Source organism: Lemur catta, chromosome 12 (assembly GCF_020740605.2).
Source record: "Lemur catta isolate mLemCat1 chromosome 12, mLemCat1.pri, whole genome shotgun sequence".
In the NCBI taxonomy this organism is placed as follows: Eukaryota; Metazoa; Chordata; class Mammalia; order Primates; family Lemuridae; genus Lemur; species Lemur catta.
The window spans coordinates 44678972-44691195 of NC_059139.1; the positions used below are offsets into that span (position 1 = coordinate 44678972).

The 12224-nt window shown below is 36.6% G+C and overlaps 1 protein-coding gene across 6 annotated transcripts in view; it reads left to right on the forward strand.

Moving 5' to 3' along the window:
* Positions 1-12224, forward strand: part of BDP1 (B double prime 1, subunit of RNA polymerase III transcription initiation factor IIIB) — an 84464-nt gene that overhangs the window by 13360 nt on the left and 58880 nt on the right. For 4 of the 6 annotated variants that reach the window (XM_045565829.1, XM_045565828.1, XM_045565831.1 and 1 more), the window contains exons 8-12: positions 2887-2941; positions 4198-4341; positions 8797-9078; positions 10411-10555; positions 11960-12118. In XM_045565829.1, coding sequence (XP_045421785.1) covers positions 2887-2941; positions 4198-4341; positions 8797-9078; positions 10411-10555; positions 11960-12118 — 785 coding nt within the window. The remainder of the gene's footprint in view (positions 1-2886; positions 2942-4197; positions 4342-8796; positions 9079-10410; positions 10556-11959; positions 12119-12224) is intronic. The other 2 variants (XM_045565830.1, XM_045565833.1) reach the window with 2 other exon arrangements.

Below are 12224 nucleotides of genomic sequence, written 5' to 3' on the forward strand. Positions count from 1 at the left end.
TTCCTTCATTTCCCATCCCAATCATGTTCATTATGTTAGTAAAGGGAATGATTAGGAAAGGTGGGTATTTTTCCCCTAGAACTGGAGGACTAGGCATGGATTGCCTGGGAACGTTGCATAAGGGGCATTGTACAGTGTAATGCAATAAATCCTACTCACAGTTCTGCAAGAGATGAGGAACAATTTGTTTATATTCTTTATATTCATTTTCTAATGTTGATCTTTGTTAAAAGGAGAATAAAATCTTAAAGTTTTCTGAAGGCTAGAAGGTGATTGTCTGGGGTTGGAGCTCTCTGATGATCTGAGTAATTAATGATAAGTTTGTCACTAGATTTATTTCTGTCAAAAATCACTTAGACTTTTCTCCTAAAAGTTTAGTGTGGTTCTAGCAGGTCTTTGGGCAGAGTGCCATTTCTGGTGCTTTTTATTCCTTCCTGTAGATCTGAACAACAGGTCTGCCACTGAAAAATTTTCTCAGCTTTCATTTATCTGAATGTCCTTATTTCAGCCTTGTTTTTGAAGGATATATTTTGCTGAATGTAGGTCTCTGGTTTGACATTTTTTTTCCTTTTGGTCTTTTAAAGATGTCATTCCATTGTCTCTTGGCCTCCAGTGTTTCCAATGAAAAGTGGGCAGCCATCATTCATATCATTCTTTCCCCTGTGTATGATGAATTGTTTTTCTCTGGCTATTTTCAGGATATTTTTTTCTTCTTTTTTATTTTTTATTTTATTTTTAATTTTTTTTTTTGAGACCGAGTCTCACTGTGTTGCCCAGGCTAGACTGCTGTGGTGTCAGCCTAGTTCACAGCAACCTGAAACTCCTGGGCTCAAGCAATCCTCCTGCCTCAGCCTCCTGAGTAGCTGGGACTACAGGCATGTGCCACCATGCCCGGCTAATTTTTTCTATATATATTTTTAGTTGGCCAGATAATTTTTTTCTATTTTAGTAGAGACGGGGTCTTGCTCTTGCTCAGGCTGGTCTCAAACTCCTGAGCTCAAAAGATCCACCCGCCTCGGCCTCCCAGAGTGTTAGGATTCCAGGCGTGAGCCACGATGCCCGGCCTAGTTTTTTCTTTAACTTTCGCATTTAGCAGTATGATGATGGTGGTATACCTAGCTTTAGTTTTCTTTGGGTTTGCAGAGCTTCTTAGCTCTTTCGATTATTTTTCACTATATCTGGGAAACTTGAAATCTTTTAAAATTTTTTCTGCTTTATTCTCTCCTTCTGGGACTCCACTTACATGGTTTACCCTAAGTGACATTGTACTACAGGTTACTAAAGCTCTGCCCACGGTTTTCTAATCTTTTTCCTCTGTTTCAGTTTGGATAGTTTCTATTACCATGTCTTCAAGTTCACTGACCCTGTCTTTTATCTTCAATCTGCAGTTAAGCCCCAGTCAGTGAATATTTCATTTGATATTATTTTTTAATTTCTATAATTTCCACTTGGTTGTTTTTTTAGTTTCTATTCTTTTACTGTGATTTCCCCATCTGTTCACTCCATATTTTCCTTTAAATCCATGAATGTATTTATAACGAATGGGTGCTTTAACTTTTTTTTTTTTTTTTTTGAGACAGTCTTAATCTGTTGCCCCTGGTGGAGTGCAGTGGCATCATGATAGCCCACTGCAACCTCCAACTCCTGGGTGCAGGCAGTCCTCTTGCCTCAGCCTCCCGGTAGCTGGGACTGTAGGCACAGACCACAATGCCCAGCTCCTTTTTCTATGTTTAGTAGAGTCTCATTCTTGCTCAGGCTGGTCTCAAACTCCTGAGCTGAAGCAATCCTCCCGCCTTGGCCTCTTAGAGTGCTAGGATTATAGGCATAAGCCACTGTGCCCAGACTAACTTTTTTGTTTATTAATTTTAATATCTAGGTTATATTGGGATCTATTTCTATTGACTGTTTTTTTTCCTTTCCTTGACTGTGCATCATATTTTCTTATCTTTTCTCATGTTTTTTTTAATTCATGTCAGATATTTTGGATGGTATGTCGTACAATGTCTGGATTATGTTTTTCTTTCCCTTGAAGAGTGTCAAGTTTTGTGTTGGAAGGCAGTTAACTTACTACTACCATCTCTTCTGGTTCTTGTCAAGGCCAGGTTTAAGCCTTGTAAGGCAGATCTAGACTGGTCCTTAATCTATTCTTTTGCAATAAAAAGTTTTATTTTTCTGTTTTTAGTAAAAGCTTGTAGATCACTGATCTGAGAAAGGGAGAAATTGGCTGATTGTTCCCTCTCTCCTAAGATGTATATGCATAATGAGACATTCTCAGACACAAACTTATGCCCTCCAACTTCCTAATGACCCTACGATAGATTGAGCTTGAAAATTTAAATAAAACCTCTTCATCTTCTTAATGGAGGTAATCTGGAGTGGAACTGAGAATGAAGATCTTTGGTACTGAGGAAAATGTGAAGAAATGTGCCTTAATATATAGAAGTTTCTAAAGATAAACTTGGCCTGCTTCAAAGTTTTGCTTAGTTGTTTCTCTAGTTGTTTTTGCTTAGTCTCCCCTCCATGCCACTTGACACCTGTTAGAACAATGTGAGAGGCTCAACCAGATATTTAATTTAAAAAAATTATTAGTTAGCTTAATTGATTGTAAGTTTCATCTGTTTCCATGTTAGTTGACTTTATTTTTTCTGTCCTTTGTAAATCCACCTTCCATTGCTGTTTCATGCTATTTATAATGAGGATCAGGAAGCTCAGTAAAAATCTTTTATTCTTATTTTTAAAGAGCTAGAGGTTTAAGTAACTTGCCTATTAGCATAAGTATATTTAGTAGAAAATAGTATGTTATTCATGAGTTTCATTTGTAATGCTTTTAAAAACTCGTTTAAGGAGAGAAAATTACTATAGGGTTTTTTTTGTTGTTGTTGACAGAATAAATTTAAACGTGAAGAGAAAACAAATGGATGGAGAATAGACAAAGCATTCCGTAAGTATAAAGACCTCTTTTACAAAGTATCACTTGGAGAGCCTTAAAAATGACCAATCCTTTGTCTTTGGCTCCAGTGTGGTTTTTTTTTTTTTTTTGAGACAGAGTCTCGCCCTGTTGCCTGGGCTAGAGTGCCATGGCATCAGCCTAGCTCACAGCAACCTCAAATTCCTGGGCTTAAGCGATCCTATTGCCTCAGCCTCTCAAGTAGCTGGGACTACAGGCATGTGCTACCATGCCCAGCTAATTTTTTCTATTTATATTTTTAATTGTCCATATAATTTCTTTCTATTTTTAGTAGACACAGGGTCTTGCTCTTGCTCAGGCTGGTCTCGAACTCCTGACCTCGAACGATCCTCCTGCCTCGGCCTCCCAGAGTGCTAGGATTACAGGCATGGGGCACCGTGCTCAGCCTCCAGTGTGTTTTAGATTTGACTTCCATACTGAATTCATTCCTAGTTTGTTCACTGATTGTTCTTTCTGATATAGTGCTGTCGATGGGTATTTAGTGGGAGTGCTTCTGATTAATATTCATTTATTTCCACTTTGCTGATACTAGGAAGAGTAAATGGGAAATGATTATGATACAGATAGAACATGTGGTGGTGGTAGGCATTTTGAGAACTTCTTAGTCATCTTTGTCATTTTTAAAAATTGATTTATCGGGGGGATGGGCAGGACATGGACAATGTATATGACCTGAACTTATGTACCCCCATGATGAGCTGAAATAAAAAAAAAAAAAGAAAAAAAAAAAGAAAAATTGATTTATATTTATACATAGTTCAAAGTATAGTTTGAATTTTGACAAAGAATATACTTGTGTAACCTCTACCCCCAAACAATATATGGAACATTTCATCACTTCAGAACATCTCTTATTTCCCTTGTTAGTCCAGCAAATGCTGTCCTCTTAGCTCAAGGCAACCTCTGTTTTCATTTGAATCACCATAGATTAGTTTAGCATGTTCTAGACTATCTGATTCTTGGAATACAGTATGTACTTTTTTATATCTGGTTTCTTTCACTCACTATGTTTTTGAGATTCACCGATATTATTGCTTGTATCAGTAGTTTTTTTTAAAACTAGTTTAGTCCTTTTATTGCTGAGTGGTGTTCTGTTGCGTACTTACTTATCCATTCTGCTGATAGATAAGGCCGTTTGTTTTTAATGTTATGATACTTTAAAAAAATAAAAACTAGAAAGTTTTTTTAAGAATAAAAACTTGAAAGTTCTTTTCCTTTTTTTTAAACAGAAGAAAAGCGTCCTTTTGACTTCGATTTTTTTGCTCATTTGCTTCAGAAAGTTCTTGCTGAAGAAGAGAAAAGAAAACAAAAGTCTGTTAAAAATCGCAGTTTAAAGGAGAAGAAAGCCTCCAAACCACGGAAAAATGTAAAAGGTATTGATTTTAAAAGAAAGTGTGCTATTTTACTTAGTAGTAACAGACTTGCAATATTGTCTCGCAGATCTTTGAGAGCTCATGTGTATGTATTAATAGTTCAGGTGGTTACGATCATCAGGGTATCCAAAGGAAAGAAATTGATTTTTCTTCATTCTACCAGTTATCTGGGCGAAAACAGGAATTTGCTTTTAACTTTTTTTAAAAAAATTTTTATTTCAAAATACTAGGAGGGTACAAGTCTTCTTGTTACATGGATGAATTGTATAATGCTGAAGTCAGAGTTTTTAGTGTGCCTGTCACCAGAATAGTGTTCATTGTACCCTATAGGTAAGTTTTTATCCCTCGCCCTCTATTAAATTTTTAAATTGGCATGGTTGGACTATTTGACATCTTTCTAGTCTCTAGATCATAGTTGTCACTAATCAAAGAGCATCAGAATTTTGAAATGTCATGTTTTATGTTTGGTTATTTATTATCATTTTCCTCTGTAAAACAAATCTGGTATAAAATTCTAATATTTAATAAATGGAAACCTAATATTTTGGGGTTGTGACTAGATTGTATTGTTTGAGCCCAACTTATTTCTGAAGGATAATGTTGACTTGTAATAGGTAGAAAATTGTTAATATGAAGGTATTTTTATTTTTAGGCTTCTATTTTTTCTTTCTTTTCTCTGTTCTTTTTTGTTTTTTTTTTCTTTTTTCTTTTTTGACAGAGTCTCACTTTGTTGCCTGGGCTAGAGTGAGTGCTGTGGCGTCAGTCTAGCTCACAGCAACCTCAAACTCCTGGGCTTAAGCAATCCTACTGCCTCAGCCTCCTGAGTAGCTGGGACTACAGGCATGCGCCACCATGCCCACCTGATTTTTTCTATATATGTTTTTAGTTGTCCAGCTAATTTCTTTCTATTTTTAGTAGAGACAGGGTCTTACTCTTGCTCAGGCTGGTGTTGAACTCCTGACCTCAAGCAATCCTCCGGCCTCGGCCTCCCAGAGTGTTAGGATTACAGGTGTGAGCCACCATGCCCGGCCTATATTTTCTTAACTATTTGAACTCTGTCCTATGAAGACAATGCACAACTATGGTCACATAATTTAAAGAATATTGGAACTCCAGGGAACGTTATATGTTAGCTAGCCAATGTGCTATCCCCCCCTCCTTTTTTTTTTTTCTGAGACAGAGTCTCACTCTGTTGTCCAGGCTAGAGTGCCGTGGCGTCAGCCTAGCTCACAGCAACCTCAAACTCCTGGGCTCAAGCGATCCTCCTGCCTCAGCCTCCCGGGTAGCTGGGACTACAGGCATGCACTGCCATGCCTGGCTAATTTTTTCCATTTTTAGTTGTTTGGATAATTTCTTTCTATTTTTAGTAGAAATGGGGTCTCACTCTTGCTTAGACTGGTCTCGAACTCCTGAGCTCAAACGATCCACTGGCCTCGGCCTCCCAGAGTGCTAGGACACAGGTGTGAGCCAGTGCACCCGGCCTCCCCTTTCCATTTGTTTTGATCACTAAGAACTAGCCCCAGAAATCCTAAGACACTTTCCCCCAAGGTCTTAACACTGTTAGAAGTGGCAGAATTAGCACTGAAACCTAGGCCTGTGAGATCCTGTGTTAGGCGTCCCCACGACCACCCCCAGGTTCCATTATATGCTAAGAGAGCTCACAGAATTTAGCACCCTATTCCTGCCATGTACCAAAATTCCAGACTTCCCAAGGAAAACAGTTAAGCATAAACCACGTTATCTGTGTAAACAGTTTAGACATAGGGAGCCACTATTATCACTTAGGGTAGTAGAAACCCTCCATCAAACCAAATTCTCAGACATGGCCCAAGGGCCAACCTTATAAGCAAGCTTTTTAAAGGATAGTATTCAAACCTGTTGTATTAACTGTTTTCTGTACCAAGCCAATCTAGAATTTCTTCTTCTGAAGCATGGTGCCTATGTCTTTTAAAAAGTAGTATTGATAACTGCAAACTACTTTTATTATTATTTTTTTTTTCGAGACAATGTCTCAGTTTGTCATCCAGGTTGGAGTGCAGTTGTGCGATCATAGCTCACTGCAGCCTCAAACTCTTGGGCTCAAGTGATCATCTTTCCTCAGCCTCCTGAGTCGCTAGGATTACAGGTGTTCACCACCACGCCCAACTAATTTTTCTTTTCATTTTTCTGTTGAAATAAGGTCTCACTATGTTGCCCAGGCTGGTCTTGAACTCCTGGCTTCAAGCGATCCTCATGCTTTGGCCTCCCAAAGTGCTGGGATTATAGGCGTGAGCACCTGGTCCAACTTTTATTCTTAATAGTTTTTTTTTTTTTTTTTTTTACTTTACATTATCCTGGAAGATTAAACTAGATATATGAATTTTTCTTGTGATTATCATGTTGGCAGGTGATAGCCTGAGTAATTCACTGTATTTTATTTAACGTAGAAACTTTTCAAATACATTATTATAAGTCTCAGAGTTAAAAAAATTTCTGATTATTTTGACAGAATAAATGTTATTTTCTCACTTTTAAAATCTTTTGACTTTTTTAAAAACAAAAGTAAATGACATTGTATTTTATTATTCTTTGAGATTAGATATTTTTAGAGAAGATGTCTGATCAGTCATGGTTATAAAGTTAAGCTTGCTTTGATTTGGATGCTGTCTTAGTTTGTTTCATGCTCCTGTAACAGAATACTTGAGACTAGGTAATTTTTAGAGAACCGAAATTTATTTCTAACAGTTTTGGAGGCTGGGAAATCTAAGATCAAAGCATTGTAATGTGGCAAGGGCCACATTACATGTCTTGCTGTGTCATCACATGACAGAAGTGCAGTGAGACAGAGCAAGAGGGGGCCAAACCTGTCCTTTTATAACAGCATTAATTCCACTGTGAGACTAGAGCCCTTATGTCCTAATGACCTCTTAAGGGTCACACCTCTTTTTTTTTTTTTTTGAGGCAGAGTCTTACTTTGTTACTTGGGCAAGAGTGCCATGGAGTCAGCCTAGCTCACAGCAACCTCAGACTCCTGGGCTCAGGGTATCCTCCTGCCTCAGCCTCCCGAGTAGCTGGGACTACAGGCATGCACCACCATGCCCAGCTAATTTTTTGTATATATTTTTAGTTGTCCAGCTAATTTCTTTCTATTTTTAGTAGAGACGGGGTCTCGCTCTTGCTCAGGCTGGTCTCGAACTCCTGAGCTCAATCTATCCACCCGCCTCGGCCTCTCAGAGTGCTAGGATTACAGGCGTGAGCCACTGTGCCCAGCCCACACCTCTTAATATTATTACAATGGCAATTAAATTTCAGCATGAGTTTTGGAGGGGACAGATAATTCAAACCATAGCAGATACTGTTTCCATGGTGATCTCTAAATTTTTTTTGTTTTATTATTTAATTCATGTTTTCATCTTTTAATATAGTTGGCTATTAGTATGCCTTAATAGGAAGGGTACTAGAAACTATTTTAAAATATTTGTTAAAAAGATTGTTCATTGAATAAAATAATACAGAAGATAAAACTCTGTCTCCTGCCTGTCTCTCAAAGCAAATTCTTCAGGTTTTCCTGAGATAATTATATCTAAACCCTTTTCTGTGCATATATATATGTGCGGGTGTACCTTTAGAGTACAGACAGTGTCCGACTTACCATGGTTCAACTCGTTATTTTTCAACTTCATAATAGTGCAAAAATGATACACACTCAGTGGAAACCATACTTTGATTACTCATATAGCCATTCTGTTTTTCACTTTCAGTACTGTATTCAGTAATTACATGAGATATTCAACACTTTATTATAAAATAGGCTTTGTGTTAGATGATTTTATGCAACTGTAGGCTGATGTGTTCTGAGCACATTTAAAGTAGGCTAGGCAGCTCACACCTGTAATCCTAGCTTCTCTGGAGGCTGAGGCAGGAGGATAGCTTTGACCTCCGGAGTTTGAGGCTATAGTGAGCTACGATCCTGCCACTGTACTTCAGGTTAGGTAAAGAGTGAGACTCTGTCACTAAAAAACAACAAAAAAAGGAGACTAAGCTATGATGTTCAGTAGGTTAGGTAAATTAAATGTATTTCGACTTACAATATCCTCAGCATACAATAGGTTTATTGGGATGTAACCCCATTGTAAGTGTAGGAGCATCAGCATATGTTAATGCTTTTAATAAAAATAAGATCATATATACTATTCTACCACTTGATTTTTCAATGCAAGAATATGTTTTGAAATTTTTCTTATTGCTACATATAAATGTACCTCATTGTTATTGGCTGCATGGATTTTTATAGCATGAATGTACTATAACTTATTTGGTCACTTTCTCGTGGACATTGTAGGTTGCTTTCAATTTTTTTGCTTTTACAAATAACACTACAGAGGACATCCTTGAGTATTAATATTTATCTTTTCCATCTTTATAAGTTTTTCTGTAGGTTGTTTACATATTTATAACCACTTCTCTTGCTTTCAGTGAAAAAAGTTGCCTGTGAAGAAGTGAATAATGATCCAGATGCATCTGTGAGTACTAAAATTTCAGACACAGAAAGATCTCCAAAGGATGTTCAGACAGTTGAAGAAGAAAATTCTTTGACTTTATCAGGGCAAGATTCGGTACAGGTTGATTTAGAACAAGATCTAAATCAAAAGGAAAGGAGAAGGAAGAATCAAGACGCAGCTAATGAACCAGAAGTAAACAGTCTTGTAGGGAATGCCACTGTTCAGTCAAGCCCTTCTAAAGGAGAAAAACATAAGAGTAAGTTTTACACATATTTTAACAGCCTCTGTGTTGCTTAAGAGGATGTGTGCAGTAATATGGTATATAAGTAAAATACTTTCCTTCTAGATAGCAGCAATTAAGCAATTAATAATGCTTATTAATTAGTTCTGTAGTCACGGTACTGGGTTAAATCCTTTTATTGTTAATTAAAAGAAAAAAATTTATTGTAAAAAAAACATTAAAAAAACAAAGTAAAGCAAGGAAAATTTTCTCTAAATTTCGTTTCTAAGATGTATCACCTCGTATGTATTCCTGTTAACAATGAAATCACATGTATGTAGTTAAAAATATGTTGCTTAGGTCAATAAATGACAGGTTTTCATGTTGTACCTCTATATAGCACCTCTGTGAACCCACAGTGTGTTGTTTAATTTCTGTGAAAGAGCTAGTGGAATAAGTATTCCTCCTATTTTTCTTTTTTACTCTTAGAATGCAAGCATATTGACACATAGGAGTTACTAGTGCCTGAGGGCTAAGAATTTGGGGGGGGCTTGGTACCTTAAGAGTTCATATATAGATTATTTAAAGCAGATAATCAAGTAAAGAGAGGAGGAAAAGGGAGGAGCAGACCAGAACAACCTTTTATAAGATTTATAATCTTTGTGTGTCAGCTTTACCAATATGATTTTAATAAATGAATCCTGATAATTAATGTAGTATGATTTATAGGCATTACAATATTATGCTCTCTTGTGGCTTTCTGTAAGAGTCATTTCATATAAAGGAGAATAGCTTAATGATACAGAAATGAGATTTGAGAAATCAAACAGATCTTGCTTTAAATTCCGGGTCTTTTATTTGCTAAATGTTACATTGAGCAAGTCACTTACGATCTCTGAATTTATGTTCTTCTGTGTATGATGGAGTGAATATTAATACCTTTAAATAGGGTTGTTTTGAGTATGAAGTGAGATTATACATCTGACGGACTTAAGAGTTCTTGCCACTTAGTACTCAATAAATTATTATACTTCTGAAGGAACAAAAGAATAGCCAAATCTACTTTTAGTTTCTTGACTAGACATATAAAATAAGTCAATTTAACCACTTAAAATCTAATCCAGATAAAAGGAAAATGCTGCAAGTTGTCCAGGAATTTTGGGCTGATCCTCAAAACATAAGTAGTTATAAGTTGATTAAATTTTCTTTATGCTCTAAAAATAAGATGTATGCCTTGTAAATGGGAACTTGAATGTTGAATGGATTAATGTTTTGTAGGAAAAGACGTTATGTAAATTACCTTGTGTTTTAAAAAAATAGGTGGTTTTGCTGTTATATTTTACAATAACATACATTTTGTAATTTTAGATAAATGTCAGTCTTTAAGGCCTGAGGTAAATGAAGATGAATGCAATAAGGAACAGCTTTCATGTGTAGAAAACATAGATGACATCGTGGGTTTAGCCTCCAGTGAAAAAGTTGAGAAAATAACTGACCCCATCCTTTCATCAAGGTATCTTCTGCATTTTTTTCTGCTTTATCTATGTCTATTGATTAGCGAGAGAGGTGTGTTGAAGTTTCTAACTGTGACTGTGTATTTGTCTGTTTCTTTTTTCAGTTCTATTTGTTTTTGCTTGAGACATAGAAAGCACAGACTTTAAAAGATAAGATTGATAAATCTGACTGCAGTAAAATTAAATATTTCTGTTAACAAAGGCTCCATAAAGAAAATAAAAGGCGGCCAGGCGAAGTGGCTAATGCCTGTGATCCTAGCCAAGGCAGGAGGATTGCTTAAGGCCAGGAGTTTCAGACCAGCCTGACAAAGAGCAAGAACCCATCTCTACAAAAAATAGAAATGTTAGCTGGGAGTGGTAGCATGTGCCTGTAGTCCTATCTACTGGAGAGGCTGAGGCAGAAGGATCACTTGAGCCCAGGAATTTGAGGTTGCAGCGAGCCATGATGATGCCACTACACTCTAGCCAGGGCAACTGAGCAAAACTCTGTCTCAAGAAAAAAAAGATAATGTTTAAAAAAAAAAAAAAAAGTAAAAGACAAGTTATCAATTGGGAAGTTTTATGGGTAACATCTAGTCAGTAAAAATATATAAAGGGAGGCCAGGTGCGGTGGCTCATGCCTGTAATCCCAGCACTATGCAAAGCTGAGGCAAGAGGATCATTGGAGCCCAGGAAGTCAAGGCTACAGTGAGCTATGATCAACCCACGCATTCCAGTCTGGATAACAGAGTGAGACCCTGTCTCAAAAAACAAAAACAAATATACACAGAACTCGAGTGAGATAGAGCGTGAGTGAGAGTGTGATTGAGAGAAAGAGAGAACCCTGATAAGTCAGGAAAAGACAAACACTCAGAAGAAAAAATGAGGAAAAGAAAGTATGGCTAAATGTGAGTAGTGCTGGTCAGTACATGGATATAAATTATATTATTGTTGAAGTCTTTCATAATACAGTACTTCTTGGTTGGCATAGGGCAGTGTTAACTGCAATTTGAGCTTATTAGAACTGTGTCCTCACTTCATATGGCTTTTGGTTAACAACCATGCAAACAAAGCAAGGACTGCCTATATCAAATTTTAACGATACCCAATTCCTAAATATTACTGCGATTTTACACTTGTATTTGGTGAACCCCATTTAATCAATAATATTTCATTTTGAAACTTCCTGAACACTTTCATAAGCCTGTTAAATTGTAGCCGTTGCTTTCTTTAAGGGTATAGTTCTTTCTAACTTGATACAAGAAGGATCATAGAGAAGCCAACTTAACAGTTTTGATTATTCTGTAATATGAAATATCATCTTCCAAAGTGGTGTTTTGTATATTTAGAAAATCTCTTAAATAATTAGTATAAAAATATGTATTACTAGGAATTCTTTTCCTCGTGTATTTTCATTTCCTTAGTAGTCAACAAGATGGCACGTTAGTAGCCACTGAGTCTTCAGAATCAGGCACTTCAGATTTGCTTTCATTAGAAGTTGGAATTAGAACATTGTGTGAAGTAAATAATGCTGACAGTAGTTGTACAGAAGAAAGAAATGTTGACCTAAAGAATAAATCACTGTAAGTATTTTACATGGTAGGATTTGTTTATTTCCAAAATTTTGACAACATTCTTAAATGATAATGTTGCTTTATTTAGGGATTAGAAGAGATTAACATGTGGACC